The 27,850-nt window shown below is 47.1% G+C and overlaps 1 protein-coding gene across 3 annotated transcripts in view; it reads right to left on the bottom strand.

The window, feature by feature from the left end:
• RNF123 (ring finger protein 123) overlaps positions 1 to 27,850 on the bottom strand; it is a 106,616-nt gene that overhangs the window by 18,511 nt on the left and 60,255 nt on the right. For 2 of the 3 annotated variants that reach the window (XR_006352751.1, XM_043962947.1), the window contains exons 26-35: positions 27,448 to 27,555; positions 26,003 to 26,180; positions 21,146 to 21,220; positions 19,966 to 20,053; positions 18,852 to 18,939; positions 18,140 to 18,224; positions 11,918 to 12,057; positions 11,301 to 11,489; positions 6,462 to 6,537; positions 5,981 to 6,065 (exon numbers count right to left, since the gene is read on the bottom strand). Coding sequence is in view for 2 of the 3 variants with exons in the window: in XM_043962947.1 (XP_043818882.1) it covers positions 5,981 to 6,065; positions 6,462 to 6,537; positions 11,301 to 11,489; positions 11,918 to 12,057; positions 18,140 to 18,224; positions 18,852 to 18,939; positions 19,966 to 20,053; positions 21,146 to 21,220; positions 26,003 to 26,180; positions 27,448 to 27,555 (1,112 nt within the window). In the remaining variant the exon portion in view is untranslated. Of the gene's footprint in view, positions 1 to 5,137; positions 5,317 to 5,980; positions 6,066 to 6,461; positions 6,538 to 11,300; positions 11,490 to 11,917; positions 12,058 to 18,139; positions 18,225 to 18,851; positions 18,940 to 19,965; positions 20,054 to 21,145; positions 21,221 to 26,002; positions 26,181 to 27,447; positions 27,556 to 27,850 lie in introns of those variants that run through there. The other variant, XM_043962960.1, reaches the window with a different exon arrangement.

The raw sequence follows: 27,850 nt of genomic DNA, 5'->3' as shown, positions 1-27,850 counted from the left end.
CCCGGAACTGAACCGAAGACTTTGCATGAGGTCTGACCAAGGCAGAGGAGAGATGGACAACCACATCCTGCAGCCTGGATGAAGCCCAAGATGGCACTGGGCTTGCTGGCTAGCCCATCACACTGCGAACATGACCAGGAGGTCACGGGATTTGTAGCTGAAAGGAGCACAGGATCTTATGTTTAGCACTGGAAGAGTGCTGAGAGGTCATCCAGTCTGACTACTCATTTTATAGACGAAGAAACGGTCACAGAGAAGGGAAGTGACTTGCTCAAAGTCACATGGAGCTGCAGCACTCTTTCCTCTATAACCCCTCAACTTTCGCAGTGTCTCCATCCAGCTCCAGTGATCTCTTATTTGGGTGCAGGGACAAGACCCCTATTTGTCTCGGGGAGCCGCGGTCCCTTGTTCTGCCACCCTCTCTGAAGTATCCCTGCAACTGGCTCCTGCCACATGCTGCAGGGGATTCTACCCAGGGGGTCTCCTCCTCTCCCTTCCAGGGATGCTAAAGCATTCCCATGTGCCAAAGTCTCTGCTGCCTGAAAGCTCCCAGCTGGAGTTGGCTCTGAACAATCTGTCCCAGTCAGCAGTCCTTCTGCATCTCTCCTAAGGAATAGGGCCCAGGGGTCGAGACTCTTTAAGCTTGCAGTCTGCTAAGCTAGGGAGTGCTACAATCCACACGGCCCTGGGTCTGGAGCCAAATCCAGTCTCAGACACTTACTTAGCTGGGTGACCCTGGGCAAAGCACTTCTCCTCTATCTGCCTCAGTTTCCTCATCTGTAAAATGGGAATCATAATAGCACCTATTTCCCAGGATTGTTGTGAGGATCAAATGAGAGAATATTTGCAAAGCATTGAGCACAGTGCCTAGCACATAGGAGGCACTTGACAAATGCTTGTTTCCTCTCTCTTTCTCTCTGTCTCTCTCTCCCTCCTGTCTTTCTGCATTATCTTGCAAATCTGAAAAGTATGTCATTTAAGCGTTTATCCAAGCCACCAATAAAAATGCTTCTAGCACAGGGTCTAGCACAAATCCCCAGGACTATGGTCCTCACTGGAGTATTTGGACAGTTCGAAATGTACAGAATTGTATTGCTTTCCAGTTCACATATTTTGATATTCTCCACTAAAATACTGGGAGGTACTAATCAAATGCTGTGTTAAAAATCTCTAGTGATGGGGGCAGCTAGGTGGCGCAGTGGACAGAGCACCGCTCCTGAAGTCAGGAGTACCTGAGTTCAAATCCGGCCTCAGACACTTGGCACTTACTAGCTGTGTGACCCTGGGCAAGTCACTTAACCCCAATTGCCTCACTAAAAAACAAAACAAAAAACAAAACAAAACAAAACAAAAAATCTCTAGTGATGGCATTCTCCTGATTTATCAATTTAATAGCCCAGCCATAAGGGGAAAGGAGGTTAGTCTAGCATGAGAAATGCTTCACAATGCTATGCTACCTCTGTAAACCCTGCTCCCTTTGCCACACCTTCATCACATTTCTCCAGTACTTATTATGCCCTAGTAATGATCCATTTAATAATACACTTATTGAGAACCATTCTTGAATCTTCCCAGGAATGAGAGTTCACTGGCCTATATACTCTTCATATCCTATTGTCTTCCCTTCTTTCAAAATTGAGACAATATTTGTTCTTCAGCCCTGCAGAAAATTTCCTATTTTTTTTGTGCTCTCTCACAGATCAATGATAATGGCTTGGAAATTGCCTCGGCCACCTCTTTCTCTCTCTACCCAAGGATGTTGTTCATCTGGGCCATCAGGTGACTTGAATTCATTAAGGGCAGCCAAGTTGTCTTTTAATAGCTACTTACTTATTTGGGGTATTTTGTCATTTCCAACACCAAGCTAATTTTCCTTGGCAGAAAAGACAGAAGCAGGCTAAGAACTGAGCAGCTCTGCTTCTTTTCTGTTTTCACTTATCGCCATCCTGTCTACCTTGAGCAGGATCCTTGGCTATTCCTTCTGTGGTCCTTTTCATCTCGCACCCCCCCCCCAGCTAAAAGGTCAGGTTTTGCCAGGCTAAAGCTTCTAAGCTTCCCTCATCATAGCTCACTGGCACATTCTATTCATCCTGTTACCTGCCTTTGCTTCCATTTTTCTATATGTGTCCTTTTTGTTTTACTGCTATATCTAAATGAGATAAGTGAATTCCCTGTATGTTTACACGGGTTTCCTCAGACAACTCTCTCCTTCAAGGACAATTTCCTCCTCGGAATTCTCTGCCTTAACAAGTTTATTCTTGAGAGTTTCCCATCCCTTTAGGCCTGATGTCCCCCCCTAGGATTTTAGTCTGACATCCTATTGATCCTTCCCACAAACCCTCTAAAATCTGGTTCCCCAAGTCACAATTCACGTTGGACTCCAGCCAGCTTTCTTCTCTTTGACTAGCACAAACTTGAGGATCAAGAGGCTACTCCCTCCACTTCCCCCACCACAGAGCACTTCCCATCAGTCCTCCCTAGTTCCTGCCTGTCATCAAGAAAGTGAGAATCAGGTCCAGGACAGTTTCTGCACATTTTGCAGGATAAAATTAATCATTAAGGAAAGGATATACTCTTGGCAGAAAGAAGATCAAGCAGATGTCTGGATAACTGAAGTCTCCTAAGGCTGCTTCTGTGCCAGGCTCATGATCTTTCTCAAACTCTTCATCTATTTCCTCCTTCTGTCCAAATGGTCTGTGGTACACTCTGATGACAAAATCACTTCACCCATCTTCCATCGCTCTTCACCAAAATGTTTTCCAAGACTCTAAACCTTCCCCCACGTCCCCCAGTCACATGAGGACACTTTCTTAATCCACAGGGATACCTCCCCCCATCCTGCTTCTTCTGACTGAGGTCTACCCACCCGTCCTGAACCGACTGCAGTCCTCAGCTTCATGCCACCCCATCTCAGTGATACCTATAAAGTCAAATTGCCTTCCTGCGTTAGGACCTCTAGCTCCTCTTGCCTGTTGCTTATACTGCTGGTGTTCACGTACAGGTATTTTAGGCCATGGGTTTTACTCCTGGCTACTTTCTGAAATGTTGTCTCCTGGGAACCTCTGGGTGCCTCAACTGCTGCTCTTCTTCCTTCATGGCAGCTGTTTCCTCTGGTGTCTTGGTTGGTGGGCAGAGAGTCACCACTCTGCTTCTACTACTGCCACCATTCTAGTTCAAAACCTCATCCTCTCACAGTTTTAAAAGTCATTTTGAACAGATTTCCAAGATGTCTGACAAATACATTCTTATCATTGTTAGGTACACTCCATCCCTGGTAAGAAGTTTGTCATTCCTATGTTTTAAGCTGTGGTCCATTTGGAAGACCAGATCACATTCTCAGAGACCACCTTCTTAGCCAGCTATTTCCTCCACCCACCCACCCCAAACCAATTTTTCTCTTTTATATTCCATGTCTTCCAAAGGCAACAGTGAAGGAAACATGTGTACCCCTGTGGTATTTAGTTTCTTGCTCAAGAATTCAAAATCTTTGGCAATACTTTGTAGTTTCCTTTTGGCAGTATCATTTGTGCCCACGTGAATCATCAAAAATGGGCAGCAGTTATATGTTTTGATGAGACTTAAGAAGTTCTGTATGTTTAGGACACAAACCCCAGAAAGACAATGGCCTCTGATATTGTTATTAGCAGGTAGACAAATAGCTGTCTTGGTCCCCTTGAGAGCCAGACAAATTTCCACATGCTTTGTAAGGTCCAACACTTCTTGTAAAGCCCCCAACTCCTCTATTTCTGGGTATATCCCCTCAATAGCACTGTCATGCAGGCTCAGAATAACCTTTGACTTTTCCTCTCCACACCCTCATGTTGCTGCCTTGTCTTGCCAATTGTTTCTATCCCTCAAATATCTCCCCTCTCAGTCCTGGTCCTTCCCACTCCAGATGTCACCATTCTAGTGCAAACCCCTGTCACCTTTGTCTGAATTACTGTAATCCTCTTCTAACGAGTTTCTTACTGCCACTCAATCTTTTTCAATCCACCATTTATGAGCTCCCTTAGTAAGCTTTCTAATGAACCACTCTGATCAGTTACTTTTCTAATTTAAAAAAGAAAACCTTTTCTAGTGGTGCCCCCACCCCACCCCAACATACACACATCAAACAGAGTACAATCTCCTTGATGCTGGCATTCCAAAGCCTCCAAAATCTGACTCTACACTACTTTGCCATCCTTGCCTTATATTGCCCCATGTCAGATATTCTACAGTCAGTTCAACAATATTTGTTAAGTCCCTACCAGGAGGCACTTTGGTACAGTGGAAAGAACATTGGCTCTGTTGTCAAATCCTGACTCCAATCCTTAATATCCATGAGAATTTGGGCAGGATGTTTAAACCTTGTCTGGATAACTCAATTCCCACCATCTGTAAAGCCTCCTCAGTGAGATCCATTATCCCTCAAAGGAGTCCAGTCTAATTCTTCACACAAGAAAAATCAAGTGAAGAATATCTATTGTCCATCTATGACATGCAGTTCAAAGGATTATAGATTTATATCTGGAAAAGACTTGGATGTCTCTGAGTCCAGATATAGAGAGAGCTCATAGAACTCATCCATAAGTGCACATATTTTAAACAGATACAGCAAATGGACAACAAAATAAATCCAGAATTGAACAGGAAAAGAAGAGTGGGCAGGACGGCCTCTGGCAAATTGTATAATGCTTTTAAGGATCCAAAGCTTTTCCCGGAAACAAGGGTCAATGTTTTAACATCAATATGGTTCCAGGAATGCTGAATGGTTGCAAGTCATGTAATAGTAGTCTCCAAATAATTAAAACTGCAGGTCCCACAAAAGACAAAGAAGAACATCATGGACGTGAACGTGCTGCAAAATATTAGCCATGAAGAATTGTGCTAGATGTTATCAAAGAAATACCTGACTGGAAAAGGAGTTGGGCTGATTGGCAGCAAAGATGAGGGATCACGAATGAACAGCCTCTGGGCTTTGCAGGTGCCTGCCCATGTCAGAAGAGCTTTGCCCCCATAAGGCAAAATCAGGAATAAATGGTCGAAGTTGTAAAGCCATGAATGTAGCCTTAATGCCAGGAAAAAATTCCCTAACAGTCAGAGTTGTACAAAAGGGGAATGGGTTTCCTCAGGAGCTGGTGGGTTCTCTCTTCGTGGAGGTCTTCAAGCAAAGGCTGGGTGACCATGTGTCAGCTGTGTTACATTAGAGATGCCTTTTGTGCATGGGCTGCACCATGTGGTTGCCAAACCCCCTTCTCGTCTTCAAATTCTATGGTTTGTGATCAACAGCAAAGTCCAAAGCATGTAGAGGCTTTACAGGAGAGCAGGGACAAGCTTCACATAGGGTACAAAGGCATGGAAGAGAAAGGATTTCCCCATTCAAATGAAGCTCTTGAGAGCCCAGCCTCTCTTATATCCACCTGTGTAAGCCTGCTGTTTGGCACAAGCAGTTCTACATAGTAAGTCTTTGTTAAATGTTTTTGGAAGCCTCAGGCTATTTCTCTGGACATCTAGTCTAATCTCCTTCCCTGATATTAAGGACCTCATCTCCATCCTTGTCACGAGTAACTTCCCAACCCATGGGTTTCCTAATAGCCTCACTTTATGCACAATAGCTGCCACACACTCCATCCCCATTCCAAGCCAGAAATACCCTTTCTCTGGTGACTTGAAGTTGCCCAAATACAAAGAGCTGGACCCAAAATACTAGAGACCAAGGCAGCCAGAGAGCCTGGGGATGGGCATGAAAGCACAGGTTCAGAACTGATCTTGGAAGGGAAGTGGCCACAAAGGCTGCCTGCTCAATAGGAAGAGAAGTAAATCAGGGCAGCTAGGTGGTGCAGAGGATAAAGCCCCAGCCCTGGATTCAGGAGGACCTGAGTTCAAATCCGGCCTCAGATACTTGACACTAGCTGTGTGACCCTAGGCAAGTCACTTAACCTTCATTGCCCCCACCAAAAAAAAAAAAAAGAAGTAGTAAATCACACAATATACTCACCCTTCCACATCACTGTCCACCAGGAGACGGACTAGAATGCCAGTCACAGCGACAAGAATCGGATAGTGGTCTACGCTCTCCAAGCCTGGGGAGGATGTCTGAGTTAAATCTTCATCCCAATTCCCTCCTAGCCTTTTTGCCAATCAGCCCAAATGTCAAGGTGTGACTTAGGTGGCCTCAGAAGTACTCTTGAATTCTTAATAGCAAATTCTCTAATCCATAATTTCCCAGGTGTCTTCTCAATAATCCCCCGCAGGTGCACATGGGGAAGACAGACAAAATGGATAAAATGGATAGCACCAAACCTTCCTCCACCACCCCAACTCCAGGTGCTCGGGATAAAGCCCCCTGCAGTCTGGGGGAGATAGAAACTGGAGTTCTAAATGGGAGCTGGGCTGGGCTGAGATTTCCAAGCAAACATCCCTGAGATGGGGTTTAAGGTTTTATTTCAGATTAAAGAACAGAATAGAGAGAGACTCACCTGGAAGCCGGAGATTAACCACTCGGTCAAACAAGTTTCTCTCTGCTGTCACCCGGTTCAGGACCTGGTTCAGTAGCTGATGGGGAGAGAGGAGGTGGGGTTTGAGGAGAAGTCTTGGAGGCTGTAAGCCAGAGCAGGAGCAGCATGGCCCCTCCAGCCCTGGGAGCTGTCCTCTCCCTGTAGCCCCCACGTTGTGGTTTTCCCCAACTCCACCCCACCATACAGACAGGGAACTCTCCTTGCTCTTTTTCCTACTTGTATTTGTGAATTGGGGGCTACTTCCCTTCTCCTTCAGGGTGATGGCAAGAGCTGTTGCACCATTTTCCCTCTTTCTCCTTTGTCTGGGACTAGGATATTTTCTTAGTCATGGTAACAACTCATACTTCTATGGTACTTTTAGGTCTACAAAGTGCCCTTTGCTCTTAACAACTCCTTAAAGTTGGTCATGCTAGTATGGTTATCTCTGTTTTATAGATGAAGAAGCTGAGGATTGATAGACGTGGACCTTGGATCACATGGCTACTAAGTGCTGAACGATTCAAACCCAGACCTCCTGGCTCCAAGTCTAGGGCTCTTTCCACTATAAGACCCTGCCTTGACATGTAAGTAAGTAGGAACATATGAGTGGAAAATTGAAAGTCTGCCAGCAATCAGGAGATTTCCTATTAGCCTGAAAGCAAACCTGAGTGAACTCGGTTCAAAATACCCAAGTGGGCCAATCCTAAAATGCATTGGAAAAAGAAGGTGGTGATACACAGGTGAGGGCCACCATTCTCTTATTAGGCCAGGGCTGCATGCAAGAGGGCAAAGGTTGTCAGCCTAAGGAATCATAGGGACAAGACAGACCTAGGCCCTTTAGCTAAAAGAACTGAGCAGCTGTGAGCATCATCCTGCTGGGCTAAGCCTACTTTGGATTACCTACCACCCTAATGTATATGTCTGTACACTGTTACTGGGACTAGGGGTTGAAAGAAAGCTTGCAATAAAAGTATCTTAGCCCTTTGAATAATGTGGCTGGTCTTGGGTTGTCCTGTATGACGGCAGACAAGGCTGATAGGGGAGACCTTCCCCATAGAAAAACTGGGTCACCCTGACCTCTGAATGATGAAGGAATCCAAGAAGAAGAAATGGCTAGTCAAAAGAATGAAAAGACAAAGAATACAGACCCTAGAGAGAGGAAGTAAGCCCGGAGGTGACTACTAAGGGGCCAAGGCAACAAAATTAAATCAATCAATCAACAAGTTGCTAGGCACTGGGCCAGGTGCTGAGGATACAAAGATAAAAAAGAAAAAAAAAAGGCCTCGACTCAAGAAGTTTATGTTCTACTACAGCATCAACATGCATATATTTGTTGTTGTTTGGAGACAATCTGGGTTAAGTGACTTGCCCAGGGTCACACAGCTAGATACTTATCTGAGTCCAGATATGAACTCAGGTCCTCCTGACTCCAGGGCCAGTGCTCTATCCACTGGATTACCTTGTTGCCCCTATGCTGATTATGCTAAATACATAAAAGGTGATGGGGTAGGGCACTAGCAGCTGGGGGGAGTGGGGGTGGAGAGAAGACCCACAAAGACTTCATGTACAAAGTGGTACTTGAGCTGGTTAAAGGAATGGTGATGAGAAGGTGGTACATTCTGGACACAGGGAGTGGGGAAGCTAATGCAAAGGCATGGAAATGGGACACAGTGTGCTGCCTAGGAGCAACAGAAAGAGCAGCTGGAATGGACCACAGAGTGCATGAAAGGGGGGGATGGGTAACAAACCTGGGAAGGTCGGCTGTGAAGGGCTCCAAGTGCCCAAAAGAGGAATCTGTATTGACTCCCAGAAGTCCAAAAGAACCTCTGGGATTTATGCAGCAGGGAGGTCATGTGGTCACATCTATGCTTTAGGAAGCAGCTGGCCACCAGAGAGAGGATGGCTGGAAGTGGGGAGAGACTTGTGATGGAAGACCAATTAGGAAAGGATTGCAATCATTCAGGTGAGCAGGGAAAAGGGCCTGAACTAATGTGGTGACTAGGAGGATGAAGAGAACAGGAATGAGGGATGTAGTGGAGGCAGAAATGACAGGAGATAGCAACCAATCAGACATGTGGAGTAAGAGTGAGGAGGTGAAGACGGGCCTGAGCTGGTGAGACTGGGTGACTGGAAAGATGGTGGTACCTGAGTAGAAATAGGGAGGAAATAGGGAAAAGATAATGGGCTCTGCTTTGGACATACGAAGTTTGAGATGGCTATAGGATGGCCAGTTTGAAAAATGTAATAGGACAGTTAGCGATAGACTAGAACTCCCGCGAGACTCTAGAGCTGGGCACGTAGCTAGTCAGTCACTAAGCATTTATGAAATGCCAATTCTGTGCCAGGCACTTTGCTAAGCACAGAGATGGTAACTGAGCCCATGGAAGTGGATGAGCTTACCAGATGAGCTGGTATAGAGCAAAGAGAGCAGAAGGCTTAGGGGGATTGCCCCCCACAGTTAGGGAGTGTGTTGTGGACTTAGAAGGAGCTGTCAGACAAAGAGAATGAGGAGAACCAGGAAAGAGCAGTGTCCCAAAAATACAGATGAGAGAGAGAGTCTAGGAGAAGAGGGTGGTCGATAGCAGCAATAGCTGCAGAGGGGGAAGGTGAGAAAAGGCCATAAGTTCTGACCACTAAGAGACCACTGATAACTTTGGAGAAAACAGCTTCAGCTGAGGTCAGAAGCCAGATTCCAGCTGAAAAGGCAGTAAAAGAAAAAGTGAAAGCAATGAGCACAGATAGCTTTTTCTAGAAGTTTGGCTATGAAAGGAAGAAGAGACTCAAGACAAAAGCTAAAGGGGACAGAAGGTTCTAGAGAAGGTCTTTAAAGGTGAAAAAGACAGGCATGTTTGTAGGCAGCGGGGAAGGGAGCACTGGAGAGGGAGAGATCAAAGATGGGCGGGGGAGGGGGGAAGATGGGGAGATGAGGAGAGACGACCGTGGGAAAAGAGGAAGCAGACACACTACAGCTGAACTAATTATGAACAATGTCCAGACTCACTTGAGCCATCGTCCTGAAAATGAGGCTTCACCATATGGAAGACATATGGAAGCACACAGATAAAAATAAACATCTTTGTGGGACATCCTGGAGGAATGATGGAGTGAAATCTGGGAAGGAGCAAAGAGCCAGCAGCCATCACGGAGATGGGAGGAGAATGGGAGGAAATTTAATGTTCCTCAAAGTATGTATAGGGTGTGGGCAGGCCCAACCCCTTGTGCCTTTTGGCTAGAGCTATGGAGGCTCCTGAAAATAACTGATAAATTCATGTCTGCTCAAAGAGCCACATTTGGGGGCCAGGGGAGAATCAGAAGCTAAAATACAGAGCACGTTCAGGGGTGGAAGCACTGGCCCTGGAGTCAATCTGGGTTCAAATCCTGCCTCTGAAGCTTATTGCCTCTATAATTTTGGGAAAGTCACCCGACATCCCTGGGCCCGAGCTTCCTCATTTATGAAATGAATGGGTTAGATCAGGTGACCTTTGAGGTCTTTCTCACTCTGATCCTCTATCCTTTTTCTTCGCCAATTCTAATCTAGAGTAGATGAGTTGGTGGTGGGCAGTAGAAAGAGCTCCCGAGTTTGGGGGGGGAGGGAGCCCTGCCTCTGCTGCTTATCAGCCATGGGGCTTCCTTTGCTGAGCTTGAGTCTCCTTATCTGTGAAATGAGGTGATTAGTACATTAGGCAAACTCTGATGACCTTGTAGTTAACTCCTTAGTATTTATTCTGTGTGTGTGTGTGTGTGTGTGTGTGTGTACATACGTATGTACATATATACACACTGATGTTTATCACCTCCGTTAGAATGCAACTTTGCATGAGTAGGAATTGTTTCATTTATGATATTAGTATCTCAGTCAGTGCCAAAACCAGCTCCTGACATATAGTGTAAGTATAGCAGATAGCATATAGCATGAGGAGGTACTTAATAAATACTTGTTGACTGATTGATTTCTAAGGTCATTGGTCATTTCCACTTGATGTGGGTGAGCTCTAAAGCCAGGGTATCCTGGGACTGTGGCAGCATCTGTGGTAGGAGAGGTAATTAAGGAATGAGAGGGACAGATCTCTGAGCTGATGAAGGCAAGAAGGCTCAGAGACCAAGAAGGCCAGAGAACTTGCAGCCTTGGCCCCAGGGGCTCAGAAATAAGCAAGCTTCCCAGGACCAAAGGACAAAATTCCTTTCGACTGGCTCCAAGGAGCTTCCCAGGAAGCCGCCTTGGTGGAGAGCCCTGGCTGGATCTAATAATATACTGTTCCCCAGCTAAACTATTCCCCTGGGCCTGGTGTGGAGAGGCCAGTGAGCTGCAAGGCGCCAGCTCTCGATTGTGTATCCTCTAGGGGTCTGGAGATGTCTAGGCCAATCAAGAGGAGAGATGGCAATGGGCAGCAGTGGAAAGACAATTGGGTTTGAATGCAGACTGCCACTGTCTGACTAGCCCAAGGACTGTCACGTAATCTGTGGGAGCCCCCGTGCTTGCACTACCTACCTCATGGAGTCACTGTAAGGAAAATGACCTGTAAACCTTGTTTAGAAATGTGATCTCACGTTGTTATTATACTCAGTTCCCTTTGCACTGCCCCCAAGCACAGAGCCAAGAGTTGCTAGAGCCTCAAGCAGGCCTTTGGTGAAAAGGAATGGGAATTCTGGGCCAACCCTCGCCAAGGCTGCTATCCTCGGGGTACCAAAGAGACACACAGACAAGCTGAGAGCAAAAGCCTCAAGGCTCTGAGTGAGAATACCCAGGGCACAACCCACCCTGACAAGAACAGAGATGATCGGACCCCAGACCTCCCACACACACCCCGTCCCGCCACAGACCTGCGCCAGCCGCCGGAGCAGCAGCTCAGAGGAAGGCCGATTCCAGTCCAGGAAGATCTCAGGGGCCAGGGTGACGGTCATCTCCAGCACCCGGAGCAGGCTTACTGACAGGTCAAAGCAGGTGGCGCACACCTTCAGCTGACGACTGTCCACAAAGTTCCTTTCCAGGCGCTCGGCTGCTTGCTGAATCTGAATTCCCCCACCCCGGCCCCAGCCAAGGGCAGGATCAGCAGTGCCAGATACCCTGGCTCAGGGGCATTCAGATGTCCCCCAACCTAAGCCCTCTTTTTTTGGCCTCTCCCCTTCCCCGGCGACATTCCCAAGGACTCTGTCAGAGCCCCTCTCGACCTGCCCCTGCAGCTGCCCTTTCTCCCCTAGGTTGTGGGATCAGCCCCAGTTGGGGATGGGGACTGTAACAGGGTCCCAGGACCTATGGCTGGAAAGACTTTCAACACCCAGCCCAACTTCTTCAATTTACATCTGGAGAAAGTGAGACCCAGAGAAGGGGGAAGTGCTTCATCCAAGGTCACACAGTGTGTGTCCTGTCAGGACTTGTACGTGGGCCCTCTGACCCCAAGGTCTGTGCTCTTGCCACTGCTGTTTCCATGTTAGCTCACCTCCTGGATCATGCCAATGAACTCAGAGAAGGCCCAGTTGAGCTGGTTGAGGACACTGTTGAGGAAGCTGGGGGCCATTTCCCGGTCACTCCTTAACAAGTCAGCCATGTGGCCCTGAAGCAAGGTGGAGGGGCAGGGCTCTGCAAACAGACAGAAGGCCCACAGGTCAGAGAGGGTGCAGAGGGATCCCCCCCCCCCCCCAGGTATACCCAACACTTCCAAAAAGAGGCTTTGGTCAAATCCAGAGTAAGCCCAGCCCCGCCCAGCCCCATGTGCGGACAAAGAGAAGCCGGGGCTGTCTCGCCCCACTTCTCTGCATGGCCAGCTCCCAGGAGACTGGATACAAGTGGCCTGCATTTCTTAATTTATGCCAAAGTTCAGGCCTGAGGTTTGGCCCTAATCCTGCTCTTTTCATTTTTTTTTTTTTTCCCTTCCCTGACTCTTCTACTACCATATCTGGCCAACTAAACTGGACAGCCCTGGATTATAGATTTAGCACTACAAGAGATCACAGCATCCAGAAGACGGTAGCCAACAGTGTCAAACAAGGTCATAGATGGAGAGCCAGAAGGGACTTCAGTGGTCATTAAATCCAATCCTCCCATTTTACAGGTGAGGAAATTGAGGTCCAGAGGTTAAGTGACTTGCCCAGGGTCACACAGTCTGTAAGTATCTAGTGCAAGGTTTTAAACCAGGCCTTCTCAACTCCTGATATAGCACTCTGTCCACTCTACTGTAATGCCTCTGGCTGTCCATGTAGGGCAGGATTCCCCTGGAGCCCAGGGAAGACTGCTTCTGTCCATTTGCTCTAAGTACTTGGTGATCCTGCCACAACAGAGCAGGGGCTCATCAGCCCCAGCCCCCGGGCTGAGGATTAAATGAAAAGCAGAGTCCCTTCTCCTGCAGGCGCTTATGGTTCTTCTCCTGGACTATTCCCATGGAATAGTCTTTACCACCAAAGGCCAATGGTCCCCAGGCTGGGCAGAGATATCCTGCCATTTTTCCCTGGAAGTTGCTGCCAGTTCAGCCGCTTCTCTCTGATCCCTTCCCCTCTCTTTGTCCTCTCCCCTCCCTTCCCCCTCTCCTTGCCTCTCCCTCTTGCTATCCTAGCTCTTGCAGTTCCTCCCACATTTTGTTTCAGGCGTGCATTTGGCTCCAGGCCTGACAAGAAACTATCTCCTCAGCACAGCTTCTCTGCTCTGTTCCTGACCTTGAAAAACTCTCCTTCAGTTCTGCTCTGTCCCACCTCATTCATCATGCTCAGAGAAGCCCTGCCTTCTTCAGTGCTCTCACAGATACTGCACTTCCTCAGGCCTGCCATTCGAAAAGGCCTGTCCCAGTGCGCTAACCAACTCCAGAATTATAACTGATATGTTTTAGTCCTCCAACCCCAGGTCCCAGTCCCAGGATTATAAGTGGGCTTCCCAGTGCACTAAGCCCCAACATTATAATGGAGTTATTTCAATCCCATAGTCAGAAGGTATTAGAAAGAGCTATTTCCACTTTTTTGTTTTTCTTTTTTGAGGTTTTTCCCTTTTGTTCTGATTCTTCTTTCACAGCAAGACTAATGCAGAAATATGTTTAACATGATTGTACATAAATAACCTATATCAGATTGCTTGCTGTTTTGGGGAAGGAAGAGGAAGGGGAGGGAGGGAGAAAAATTTGGAACTAGAAATCTTATAAAAACAAATGTTGAAAACTACCTCTACATGTAACTAGAAAATAATAAAATACTTTTGTGATTAAAAAGAAAAAAGAGGGGCGGCTAGGTGGCGCAGTGGATAAAGCACCAGCCCTGGATTCAGGAGTTCCTGAGTTCAAATCTGCCCTCAGACACTTAACACTTACTAGCTGTGTGATCCTGAGCAAGTCACTTAACCCCATTGCCCCGTGTTAAAAAAAAAAAAGAAAAAGAAAAAAGAGCTATTGTAATTTTCCACTCTCAGTGCTAAAATAGGTCTATCCCAGTCCTCCAGCTTCAGGGCTCTACCAGGGCTATCCCAGTCCTCCAGCTTCAGGGCCCTACCAGGGCTATCCCAGTCCTCCAGCTTCAGGGCCCTACCAGGGCTATCCCAGTCCTCCAGCTTCAGGGCCCTACCAGGGCTATTCTTAGTATTATAAAAAGGCTAATGCAACCTAATTTTCCAAACCCTATCATTATAAAAGAGCTGCTCTTGTTCTCCAGGACCATAATATGGCCACATAAGTCAATTTTTCTCCAACATTTCTAACCACTATAATGTCAGAGTTGTGTGTGTATGTATGTTTTTTTTCTCCTATCCCTCAGTGTTAGTACTAGAAAAAGAAGGCTGGGAGTAGGTCTCTTATGGCCCTGGCACTGGGGGAACTAATTGTCCTATATTATTTTTTTTAATCTTAATGGTATTTTATTATTTTTCAGTTACATGTAGAGATAGTTTTCAACATTTGTTTTTATGAGATTTCTAGTTCCAAATTTTTCTCCCTCCTTCCCTTCCCTCCCCCCTCCCCAAGACAGCAAGCATTCGAATATAGCTTATCTACATACAACCACATTAAACACATATCTGCATTAGTCATGTTGTGAAAGAAGAATCAGAGCACAAGGGAAAACCTCAAAAAAGAAAAAAACAACACAAAAAGTAAAAACAGTAGGGTTCAATGTGCACTCAGATCCCACAGTTCTTTGTCTGTATGTGGAGAGAGTTTTCGATCTTGAGTCCCTTGGAATTGTCTTGGATCATTGTATTGCTGAGAAGTTCTCCTATATTCTAAGCTTCCTAGAGAAGCTTCTACAAAGTTGATCTGTCTGTACTGAAAGCAGTTCCCACTAGGTATAACCTGAGACATGGTCCATGCTCACTCTGATTCCAAGTCTACCTGGCCCTACCTTCTCCTCTCAATGCTCCCTGATGTCTGTGATTTCTACCCCTGTCTAGCCCAGAGACACCTAGCCTGCAGCACTGCCCAGCTAAGGACAAAGATGGCACTTGAGCTCAATGGTCACACACCCCCTGACAGTGACGTCTGTAACCAGAGCTCCTGGTACCCTCTGTTCTGAGTGGCAACAATGGGAGAACCAGAGAGCCTCTCTCCCCAGTCCCTCCCATTGAAAATCAATAGCTGCTGCTGCAGCAGGCTCCTGGCCCAGCACGCAGCTCACATTCCACCCTGGGGACAGGTTGGAAGCATCAAGGCTCAGGCAGAGGTACTCAGGGATGGAGAGGCATAATACATTCCTGCTACTGGCATACTAGGTGACCTTGGATAAGTCATTTAACTTCCCTGTGCCTTAGCACCCACAACTGCAAAAATAGGAAAACAACACTAACCTACCTAGCCAGAATAGTGCCACAAAGAGAACAAAAACAATTTTGTTAGGCCTACACCTTTAATGGATGCTAAAAACAGGCAAATTTAAATTACCTGCAGGATTTAAAGAGTCACAGTATAATCCCAAACTGCAGATAACCCACAACTGATTTCGACTAGTTTAGGAATATATTATATAAAAGTAGCTCTTGTATTTTTTGAGGGTTTTTTGTTTTTGTTTTGTTTTTGAAGGAGGAACAGAACGGAGAAAAGAATGAATTAGTATCTTGATGTTAACCTCAGGCCTTCCTTTTGTGTATGTCACAGTACTCAGTACGTGGTCCAGTTTAACTCGGCATTTTTATCAATGACTTTGGTAAAGACATAGATGGCATGACTGTCAAATTTAAAGATGACACAAATCATATGAATAGATCAGAGACCAGAAATGAAATCCAAGAAAGTCTCAATAAGCTGGAATGGTGGATTAAAATTCAGATTAAACTTAATAGGAGTAATTCTGCACTTGGGATCAAAATACAAACCTCCCAAGTACAAAATGGGGAAGGTTTGACTTGAAACAGCTCACGTGAAAAACAAAACAAGAGCAGCAGACAAACTAAGGCCTCTAGGAGACAGAGATCCTCAGATCATCAATGGGCGGTCTCACCAGTCCAGGAGTCGTCTCCAACAATGGAGATTGCCTGCCCATCTTGTCCCTGGCATCTCTTAGACCGGGTGAGGAGGCCTTCCTCCATTCTCCTGGTGCCTTGAGGATACTTGGAGAGCAGTCGGTTGCCTGCCTGCCATGGCTCACCCTTGCCCCTTGACTAGTGCACCATCTCTTCCTGGCACACACCTACATGGTGACATCTACTCAAGCATGAGCTCCCTAAGTCAGCTGGGTGTGGTGGCAGCCAAAGGAGTCATTTCAGTCATACGCTATGTTAACTGAGTAGAGCAGAGAAAGCCCATGGTGCCCTGCCCTGCACTAGGCGATAGTCCTGTAGCCAGGTCCAGCTTACTCTGCTCAGGCTATAGCTGGAAGATTAGTCTAGTTCTGGGCACCAACATGTAGAACAAAGACCAATGTATGGAGTTGCCAGGAGGCAGATTTCAGATCAATAAAAACAGAATGAAAAAACCCATGAGAGCTGCCCCAAAATGGACTGGGCTGACCTGAGAGGTCATTAGCTCCCCACCAAAGGATCTCTTCAGGTGAATGGGGGAGGGGGCGCAGTGTATGACTGCCTACTGAAGCTATGTGCAAAGAGATCCTGCTTTGGCTCAGAATTGCACTCCATGGAGCAGCTAGGTGGCACAGTGGATAGAGCACCAGCCCTGGATTCAGGAGGACCTGAGTTCAAATCCGGCCTCAGACACTTAACACTTACTAGCTGTGTGACTCTGGGCAAGTCACTTAACCCCAATTGCCTCACCAAAAAACAAAAAACAAACAAAAAAAAAAAAGAATTGCACTCCACGACTTGAGAAGTTCCTCTTAACTCTAGGCTTTATGATTTTATGTTTCTTCCAGTTGATTTCATTCTCTGAGCTCACAGTAGGTTGAGACAGGTCCCAGATGTCTTGGGAGGAGTACAGAAACCAGGCCAGGGTCCTCCCAAGCAAATAATAACCTTCGTTCCTACTCTCCTAGGCCTCACAGAGCATTTTGTCTATACCACTTTAATGGAATTGCCACTAATATTGCATATAATTATTGTGTGTGTTTGTGTCATCCCCTAGCAGACTGGGGTCTCCATGAAGATCAGGAGAGCATCTTATCTAAACTTTTGTCTCCCCCAGCACCTAGAACAGCCCTCCATACACAACAGGTTGGTAGAGTTAATAAATGTTATAAAAGAATGAAACACTGACTACACATGATAGAGAAAAAATCCAATCCAACTCTATAGCTGAACTATTCAACTTGTTCTTTGTGGTCTGCATAACCAGGGATTGGTTTGACAGACTCCACATCTCAGCTCAACAAGACAAGAGAGGGGCAGAATCCCTGACAAAGACAGAGGAGAGGGCCCTCCAAGGGAATCGGGGGAGAAACCCAGTCCAGACACACTGGGAGCACCCTTGGCCAGAGCCAAAGTCCTGAAATACAGGAGAAAAGGATGGAAGAAGTGATGGAAGGCAGAGGGAGGGAGAAGTCGATAAGGTCAAAGCAGAAAAATTCAAGGTCAGAAATGAAGAACACTGCAGGCCTTTGCTGGGACAAGCACTGACTAAGGGCATGGGAAAGGGCTAGCTGAGAAGGCCGAGGACAAAAGGCAAACCAGAAGGAAGTGAGGAGAGAGATGAAGAACTTAAAATAGAAGCAGAGGGGGTGGAGAGGCATAGGGGAGGGACAGAGCTGAGATGTTAAAGGAAGCGACAGGAAGGCTGCAGGGGACAGTGGCCTTCAGAAGAGGTTGGCAGATCAGAGACGTGCCCAGTGTGGTGTAGCAGAGCAGGCACAGGCCTTCCGGTCAAGAGAGCTGGCCACTAACAAACCATGTGACCTAGGGCAAAGCTCTCGAAGCCCAGAACCCAGAGAGAAGGAAGGGAGGGAGGTGGAAACAGAAAATCAAGAGGCTGGGGACACTCTCACCAGCCCCTACAGCCTGGTAATTCCTGGAGCATGTGGACTGAGTTCTCCCTTGGGACAGGCAGCCAGGTTGCCTTGCCAGAGCCCAGCAGCCCCCACACAGGAAGCTAAAATGATGCCAAACATTTGGCAGAAAAACTTTAGACCCCGGCCAAGATGCTCTGGCTAAACCTGGGACTTGGGCCACCTCCTGGCCCTGCCCAAGAACTTTGCCCTCCCCCTTCCTCCTTTCGTGCCCTCTTAGCCCAGTCTTCAGAAGCTCCAGCTGTTAGTTCTTAGGTCGCAAAGACAGGCTTCCCTGCCCTAAGTCCTTAAGATCCAGTACTCACTCTGCAGGCTGGGGAGGTTGGCATCCTCGGGCTTTGTTTTCAGCAGATGAGGCAGCCGTGTGTAGCGATATCCAAATCCACAGCCCTGAAATAGAGATGCCAGGTGGGAGTAGGTCAGGCTGGGTCTCCCTTTCTTCTCACCCCAGGCCCAGACTTTGCCTTCCCTCCAATACTGCTTTCTTCCCACCTCTTATTCTCATTAGTTCCCTCCCCACTGGACTTCTAAATCCCTGAGCCAACTCACGTCACTCAGCTCCCACTCTGCGGTCACATCTCTGAACCTCTGGGCCCAGGCCTTTTACCAACAAGACTCCTCTATTGCCTCAGCAGAGCCCAAAACTCACCTCCCTCTCTGACGACCCCTGCCCCAGCTCCCTTCTCTCCACATGCAGATGCCTTATTCCTTTCCCTTCCCTCCACACTCCCCCCAACACTTGCTTCACTCACTCTGCCCAGCCCGAGGCTGATGGGCACAGAGAGACATTTTCAAATGTCAAATTGACTCAATTTAGAAAACACTGATGCTGAACACATTTGAAGAGCCATGCTTTTCCTGAGGGCAGCATGACCTACATTTCCAAGTACAAGCCCTATGCTCAGTGGCAAATCCAAACAAGTAGCCACGGGCAGGAGTGGCACTTCGCCTGTCCTCTGTACCCAGCAAGAAGCACTGCACCGGGAGAGTTGAAAGATGGGATGCCAGAGCTATTACCCGCCACAGCCGCACAAGGATCCAATTTGTCTGGGCCCAGGGACGTTGCTCATAAGGAGCAAGGAGGTTCTTCATCATGGTGATCCGTCTGCCAAGGGGAAAAGGGAGTGTGTCAGTAACTTCTAGACAGCTCCCTGGGTTTCCAGAAGAATGTAGGGGCCACATCCTTCAAGAACCCAGGGAGAGGTGATGGCTTTGTTAGAAGGCAGGGCTCAAGGGAGTGGCAGAAAGGAATATACCATGAAAATGACTATGGAGTAAAAAACAAAGGGCACTGATACAACTTAAAAAGTAAAAAGGTACAAGGGATAAGGGGGAAATGAAGGGCTGAGAACATAGCTGAACAGGAGCCTACTAAAAGCAGCTAGCCCTTGTCCCAACACAGGGAAGGGAGGACACAAGAATATCAAGTCACAAGTGGAACAGGGCAGAGTGGCAGTGGTGTTGTCATTTCAGTGCTGTCAGACTCTTTGTGACCCCATTTGGGATCTTCTTGGCAAAGATACAGGACTGGCTTGCATTTTCTTCTCCAGCTCATTTTAAAGATGAGGAAACTTGAGGTCAACAGGGTCAAGTGACTTGTCCAGGGTCACATAGCTAATAAGTGTCTGAGGCCAAATTTGAACTCAGGTCTTCCTAACTCTAAGCCTGGCACTCGACTGCGTCAGGAACAAAAGGGACAAGGCTTGGGGCAGCTAGGTGGCAAAGTGGATAGAGTACTGGCCCTGGAGTCAGGAGGACCTGAGTTCAAATCCGGCCTCAGACACTTAACACTTACTAGCCGTGTGACCCTGGGCAAGTCACTTAACCCCAATTGCCTCACCAAAAAAAACCCCAAAAAAACAACAAAAAAAAAGGGACAAGGCTTAATTTCTTTGACTTGTTGCAATACAGAAGCAAGGCAGGAATATCTCACATGATCTTGAGCTACAGAGCTCATTCCAGTCCTCTCCCCTCATATCCCTCCTGCAGCAGTAAGCTCTTCCTCCCCCCCCCACCCCCCACTACTTTGTCCCTACTTGTCCCCAGCCCCTACCAGCTTTCCCACCCACTAGCTTTACTTCCAACACTAGCACAGGACCCTAAACCACAGGGTGGGGGCTCCAGAACTCACTGTTCCTCAGGTATCCTCTCCACAGCACGCAATGAGTGGGGATAACAGACGTAACTGGCCAGCGCTTGCATCAGTGAATCTCGGATGTCTGAATGGGACAGAAATGTCTGAGGACCCAGAGAGGAAGATGGGAACTAGACAAGGCTTCTTTGGAGGCAAAAAGGCCAAGGATGGGTTTTCTCAGTGTCACTAGGCAAGGAGAAAAAGGTCCCTTCTTCTGGTTTACCAGGCTGAACCTCATTCATCCAGGAGGATGGGGCCTTTTGAGGTGAAGGAGAGAGCCGGGAGGCCACTGAGTCCAGGGTCCAGCAGGCAGGCCACTCTATAGGATGGGATACCTTAGGAGAGCATTCCTTCTTACATGTTTGGTTCCCTCTGTCTGAGAGGCCAGAATCAAACAGCACAAAAAACAACCACACCTTGAGCCTGTTTCACCTACCAGACACTTGATGTGTCGAGCTTGGTTATACCTCTTGGGACAGAGCAAGAAGGAGATCTGACTGTGTCACTCCCCTGTTCAAAACCCTTCAGAGGCTCCCTATTGCTTTGAAGATAAACTGCAAACCCCTAAACCTGACATGTAAAGCCCACCCTGCTCAATGTGGCACTTACCCATCGACCTCTGCACCCTTGTTTCACATTACTCTTCTCTATCTATTCTACATTCTGGCTAAAGCTAGTCATTTCTCAAACTTGAAATACCATTATCCATCTACCTCCATGCTTTGGCAGGAGCTGTTTCCTCTGCTGCGAATGTGTTTCCTTAAGACCTCTGAGCAGAACCATTATCTTCCTTTGAGGTTTAGCTGGGTTGCCACTTTCTATGGAAAACCATTCCTGCCCATTCTCCCTCCTTGAACCCTCCTCCCTCCCCACTCCAGTCATTCAGCCTCTCTCTTACCTCAAATTAAGTTACTCATATGCATGTTGTACCCCACCATGAAAGCTCCTTAAGGAATGGTATTGTTTGGGGGTTTCCAAACATAGCACCTTGCATATAGTAGGCACTTAATAAATGCTTGTCAAATTGAATTGAAAGACTAAAATAACTAGGAAACCAAGCCTTTGAGAACTGCTAGTTTTCCTGGCTCTTGGTAATTCCAGGGTCCTTGCAGAAAACATCATCATCCCTTGGCCCACTCCTGGTACAGTCCTCTAAGAAGCAAGAAAACCACCTCACCTGTGCCCACAATTCTTGTGTCTGCAAAGTGTTTGGCTAGAATCGCAGCAAGGCGCGTGAGTGTTTCCTCATAACCTGTGGAGGGAAAGAGTCTCAGGATTCAGCCACAAGATGGGAGCTTCTGTGCTTGTGCTGAGAGGCTAACCTGGAATCAAGGCCAGATGGCTCCAAAGGGGCTTCCCCGGGGCAGCTAGGTGGCGCAGTGGATAGAGCACCGGCCCTGGATTCAGGAGGACCTGAGTTCAAATCCGGCCTCAGACACTTAACACTTACTAGCTGTGTGACCCTGGGCAAGTCACTTAACCCCAATTGCCTCACTAAAAAAACAAACAAACAAACAAACAAACAAAAAACCAAAGGGGCTTCCCCCTAGTATGAAGAGGAAACATGGTCTTCCCCTTCTATGGCTAGAATTCCTCCGACCTCTCTGCAGAGAGCATTGATCATCTCCTGTTCTATGGGGAGGTTACCTGCCTCTTTGGGGCACATCTCCAGAACCTCTAGCCATGGCCTGGCTAAGTTAACAGGCCTATTATCTTGTTCCTCCACATATGTGCCCAATACACAAAGGGCTAAGGGAACCCTGGGGATTTTAACACAGAGAAAAGAAAAACCAAGCAAAAGATATCGATACAGATGTATGCAGAGAGATCCAATAGGACCCTCATAAAGAGTCATCACTATATAAGTGAAGACCAAAGAATGCAGACAGAGTACCATAGACAGACCAGAGAGTAGGGGTCCTACATGCCTGTCAGGACTTCTCACATTTAATGCCAGTTTGATAGGCCCTTCCGTTGCTTAAGATCATTTGTCATAAAAGAGGAGAAAGCAGAAGGTGGCTGGGTCCTTGAGTCAGGCAAAGCTCTGCACAGAACATGAGAGAAATATGTGTATTTGCCACTGGATTTGGATGCCATCTCTTCTATTCCAGGGTCAGCTAGAGAGAAAATCCAATGACAGACCTAACCAGCTGTGTCAAAGAAAGGATCGTTTTAGAGTTGGTTGTTCAAAGGATCTGGTACCAACTAAAAAAAATTTTTTTAATAGCAACACATTTCTCTCCCCCCTCAACCTTAACCTTTGGGTTAAGTCAAAGGAATGGGGAGGGGACCACAGGCCAAGAGTAAGCCTTGCGCACATCATATTGACTTTCCTTGTGTGCTAGGTACTTCTACCCCAAGGTTTACCAGCATTCCCACATCATGCCCATAGGCTCATTTCTACCCCTGTCAGGTAAAGGGTGCAATGGGGAGAGAATATATTGGATATGGAGTCAGGACATTTGGCTTTGAATACAGCAGTATTCAAGGAAGTATCTTCCTGCATGACTTCAGGCAACTCCTGTAAAATGATGGGGTCCATTTCTTTTTTTGAAGTTTTTCCCTTTTGTTCTGATTCTTCTTCCACAACATGACTAATACAGAAATATGTTTAATGTGATTGTACATATATAACCTATATCAGATTGCTTGCTGTCTTGGGGAGGGGGGAGGGAAGGAGAAAAATTTGGAACTTGAAATCTTATAAAAACAAATGTTGAAAACTATCTCTACATGTAACTGGAAAATAACGAAATACTTTTATGATTAAAAAAAAAAATGATGGGGTCCAGCCAGACAATCGCTGAGGCCCTTTTTCAATTCTAAACCCTGTGATTCTTTGACCAAAATGAAGAATATTTCTCTTCTGGCTCACATGATCATTAGAAAATAGACCTGAAAAACATGGGGAGACTTGGATGAACCAATGCAGAATGAAGTGAGCAGAACCAGGAGAATGGTCTACACAATAACAACATGGTAAAAACAAACAGCTTGAAAAGGCTTAAGCACTCTGACCAATGTGGTGACCAGCCACAATTCAAGAGCACCAATGAGGTGATAGCAGCCTCAGGTTGGAAAATGTAACATACATCTTTTTGATGTAGCCAAAGCAGGAATTTGTTTTGCTTAACAATGCATATTTTTTGGGTGGGGCAATGAGGGTTAAGTGACTTGCCCAAGGTCATACAGCTAAGAAGTGTCAAATGTCTGAGGCTGGATCTGAACTCAGGTTCTCCTGAATCCAAAGCCAGTGCTTTATCCACTGTGCCACCTAGCTGCTCCAACTATGCATATTTTTACCTCCTCAGGGAGGAGAAGGGGAGGGAAGGAAGGAAAGATAAAAACCGGACCCCAAAACAATCAAAATGTTTATTACTTTTTAGAAAAAAGGGTATTTGTTACAAAATGTTTTCTTTTCTTTTTCTGTCGGGGGGGAGGGAGGAAAGAAGGAAAATTGCTTTTTGTTCATTCAAAATATTAAATTAAGAAAAAAAGAAAACGTACATTATGTATGCCGCTGACTAAGCTCTGAAAGACCTCAGAGATCATCTAGTTCAACCCTCTCATCTGACAGTGGAGGAAACTGAGGCTCAGTCACTTAAATCCAGGTCTACTTCCTCTTTAGTCTAGAGTTCTTCCTAGTATGTGTTTTCTCCACAAAGTTGGGAAATGGTGTTAGGGACTTTGAGCATCACACTCCCACACATATGAGAAAGTATCTACATTCCCAAAAGGCACATTTCATGACAGAGAAATGATGTGAGGGGGTCAGGAGAGGGGCAGGGGGAGGAGGATGGATGGGCAGAGAGTGGCTATGGAGCAAGGAGGCTTTTCTGTGGCGATCTCTTCCTTCGGTCTTCAAGAAGGCTTACTCTTAAAAGTCTTCTTAACCATGGCCTCTGAGGCCAAGGCCTAACCTCAGGAAATTCAGGGATTTCCCCCATATGAGAAAAAGAATAGCCGCAGCAGCAGGCTAAACCAAGCCAGTATTCTCTGACTACATGCATGTGCACACTTCTAGATATTCAAAAGAACCCAGCACCTCACTGATTAGGGCTGCGAGGAACCTAAGGGACTAGCTCAGGGTTGTCAGTCTTTTCAAAAGAGATCAGGACCACAGGCAGGTGTAGTTCACAAAAGTAGCAAGAAAGTATATTTGCATATACTTTACGTATACCTATAGACAATACAGCCTGGCTCAGGTTCAAAGGTAATTAATTATCACGAACTTGAAGATCATCCTCTGAATGTTTCTCACTAAACCTTCTCTTCTATTCAATCACACTAGCCCATCTCCCCCAACCCAGAAATAGGTAGAAGCTCCAGCTTAGAGTAAGATGGGCCAGAGTGTGGCAAACACTCCATGGAACCCAGGTGAGCACAGCAGTTTCATCCACTGTTAGGAGTCCTAAAAGGGCAGATCAGAGGGTATGAGAGCAATGAGGGGAAAACCACCCAGAAATCAAACCTAAAAAGGCCAAGTCTGGGAGAGCCACATAAGAGCAGCTTGTGCCAAGGCAGCTCTGAATGCCAGGAGAAACAGACAAGCAGACCACTGGGGGCAATCACGGGACCATCTCCAGTTCTGTCACAACCATCTAGAGTGTTCTGCTCTCTCATAATGACATGAGCCCTTTGATCGGAGATGAGTAAGTCAAGGGATCTGGTCATGATTCTCAAGACATAGTTTCCCCCTCCTCTACCCCCCACCCCGAGAACTTCCTGGAAAAGCAGAAATTTTCAGTCTCCCTCTGAAGTCTCAATTCTTCCAGACCACAGATGCCCTCTCTCCCTCTCAGGGATTGTGGGCATGGGCCACCAGATCTCCCTATCCAACCAGCCTCAACAAGGATGTCCTAGCTGGGGTTTGCCAGGAATAACTGCTCTTCCCTCTTTAAAAATCCCAGTGACCTTTGAGGAGCAAGCCTAAAGTGCCCACCTCTGTAAAACCTGATACCCTCTGAAGGTGAGTCTGTACCTAGATGTGCCAAGATCTCAGCTGAGAAGCCTGTGCCCACAGATTGTTTATAGCCCCAACCCACAGCTCTCCATCCTGCCCCCAAACAAGCCCCACTTTAACCACTACTAAAGTCATAAATCGCTGTCCCCCTCTTTCATGCCTTCCCACCCCCCTGGACATTTTCCGTTGTGTTACATCATTGCAGTCTGCAGTTATGTCCTTACTTCTGCCTCCCCAATGAGGCCCAAAGCCAGCCTTTGCTGGGCTACACCTTGCTGACTTGTTTTGTAAGGAGAAACACTACTGTTCGCACTAAGCCAGCTATAAATCAAACTACTGGCGTGTCCTCGAGGAATAGGGCTCAGTTGCTTTTCAGTGCATCTCATACCTCTCTGTCCTTGACCCTCCTTGACTCTGTGGCCCATAACCACAGCCCAGCAGAGCAAGGTAGCAGAGTACCCAGGGACACTGGCCTTGGCTTCCCTTTCTGGGAGGCTGCAGAAGCAGAGTGACGCCCCTAGTGCTCATGGCTGGAGAAACAGCACCAATGTTGGTGACTCTCAATCAGGAGGCTCCAGAAGCTACCGCATTCTTCTCCTGAGCGGGGTTTCGAACCCACTTCCAAATTCCTACTATCCTTAAGGCTTTGGCCTCACTGGCTGCTCTCAGGAAACTGGAAATCTGAGGGAAAGTTGTTTGGAATCCACCCTGATGCTGCAGATGTTAGTTTGGCTGCAACAGGCGTCCCTGGGGAAAGGCCCGGGTTTGCATTCTGCTCATTTGCAATTGTTTGTATGCCACTGGGAGAGGTCCGGGGCTTTTTTCCTGTGCATGCTCCATCTCCTGCCTAAGACTGAGACCCCACGAGGGCAGAGCCATGTCCTCTTAGAGCAGGGATTCCCAGAAGACAGAGGCTGTGCCTGCCCTGTTAGATGGGGGCCTCTCCAGGGTGGGATGGGGCTCTTTTTACAGAGTTCTAGACAGAACAGGCGAATGCCTATGAGAAGGGATTTTCCCCATGCCCCAGTGAAGAATCTTCCTGGTCCTACTCCCAACCTGAGCTTCATTTACCTGGCAGCTCCTCCATGCTATTGACAGGGCTGAAGTAGTTTTTGAGGGCGCTGTAGCTGTTCATGGCAACACTTAGGTAGAACTCCGGCATAAAGGCAAAGAGGGAGCCCGTGCGGTCCCCATGCTCTATGGTGCGGGTACAAACTCGGAGGAGCCAGTAAATGTCCTGCATCTTCTCCTGAGAGGAGAGGAGAAAAGGAAGATTAGGCCAAGCACAATCCTTAGCAATAACACGGATGGGTCCAAAGCCATTGGCTCCCAAGAGTCCATATCAAACAGGGTCGCCTCTGAGCACTGACACAGGGAGGTGGGGCAGGTGGCCTCTTGAGCTTGATGTAGTTTGAATGACTGGGGATTCAGTGAGAAAATCGAATGCCCCAAGAAACCTGGAGAGCTTGAAGAAAGGGTGCACTGGGGCTTTGGCCTTTGGTCAAATGCCACATGGAAACCATGGGAAGCTGGTTATAGGGTTGGAATAATATCTGTACCCAAGCAACAAAGAGCCTTCCACACACTTTGTCTACTCTCAAAACACCCAAAACGTTTGCTAAGGATGTCTCCTCTTTGCCACATTTAATCAGCATCCGGTGACCCACATAGACCAGATACTCTGAGCTTTAAGGGACAAGACTGGTTAGGTGTGGGGAGGTGGAGAAACAACATGGAGAAGGAAGGCAAGAACAGCTCAGCACTTGCTTGAAAGACAATAATAAAAATAACATTAATAACTGAGATTATTACAGTGCTTTAAGTTGTGTAAAGTGCTTTACATATGTGATCTCACCATGACCCTGTGGGGTAAGAAAAAGCACGGAATTTGGGGTCCAAGGACCTGGGCAGTGAGGTAGCAGACTGGATAGCATACTGGACTGGGAGTCAGGAATACCTGAATTCAAATCCTGCCCCAGAAACTTACTAGTTGGGTGACCTTGCAAAAGTCACTTAACCTCTACCTACCTCAGTTTCCTCACTTGTAAAATGGGGATAATAACAGCACACTTAGCACAGTGCCTGATAAGAGCAGGCACTCTCTAAGTGCTAGCTAGTGCTAGCCATTATCTGCTGTTATCTGCACCCGGGTTCTGCTACCTATTACCTGTGTGACCTTGGGCAGGTCTCTCAGGGCCCCAGCTCCCTCATCTATAAGAACAGGGGATCAGACAAAATGACCTCTAAGGCGCCTTCCGGGTCCAAATCCTATGATTCTGTGGTGCCCATTCTCAGTAGGATCACTCTCCCTGAGCCCCACGAAGCTCTTGCCTTCTCCAGCCTGGCTTCATTGTGTGGGTTAGCTGGGTGAGAACTAGCCTTAGATAACAAATGTGGGGCAGAGAGAAGGCCAGGAGAGATCCAGTCAGTATTGAAGAAACCTAAGGCATCAGTGGTTGGGAGAGGACAGAGCGACCACCCTGAGCCAAAAGAAGCCCCAAGCAAACAGCCCTCACCTTAGAGTAGATGGTGACATTGATCCAGGCAAGACGGCGACTCAAATGATTCAGCTTCTCAGAGAAAACCTTCTGACTTTTCATCAGTTCTTCCTGAATGTCTTTCCTCTGTTGATGTCCCCAGGAGAGGAGAGTCAGTAAATACATCCCTTCTCCCTAACCCTGGACCACACCCACAGGTTGTTCTCTCTGAGACCCTGCAATACACCTGAGATCAACAATTACTTACAATCCTGGAGAGCTTAATGAGGAAATAGATGCTCCCTGTTGTTTATCCGCCCTTCCCAACCCAGAGCTATCCGTGGCAGCCTCGTCCCAGAGAGACCAAAAAATGATGGTACAGAGAATAGCCCAGGCTTTCATGAAAGTGCTAGGTAACACGTCATCAGCACAGGACACCAGA

Source organism: Dromiciops gliroides, chromosome 1 (genome assembly GCF_019393635.1).
Source record: "Dromiciops gliroides isolate mDroGli1 chromosome 1, mDroGli1.pri, whole genome shotgun sequence".
Lineage (NCBI taxonomy): Eukaryota > Metazoa > Chordata > Mammalia > Microbiotheria > Microbiotheriidae > Dromiciops > Dromiciops gliroides.
This window is presented reverse-complemented; position numbering and strand designations above follow the sequence as displayed.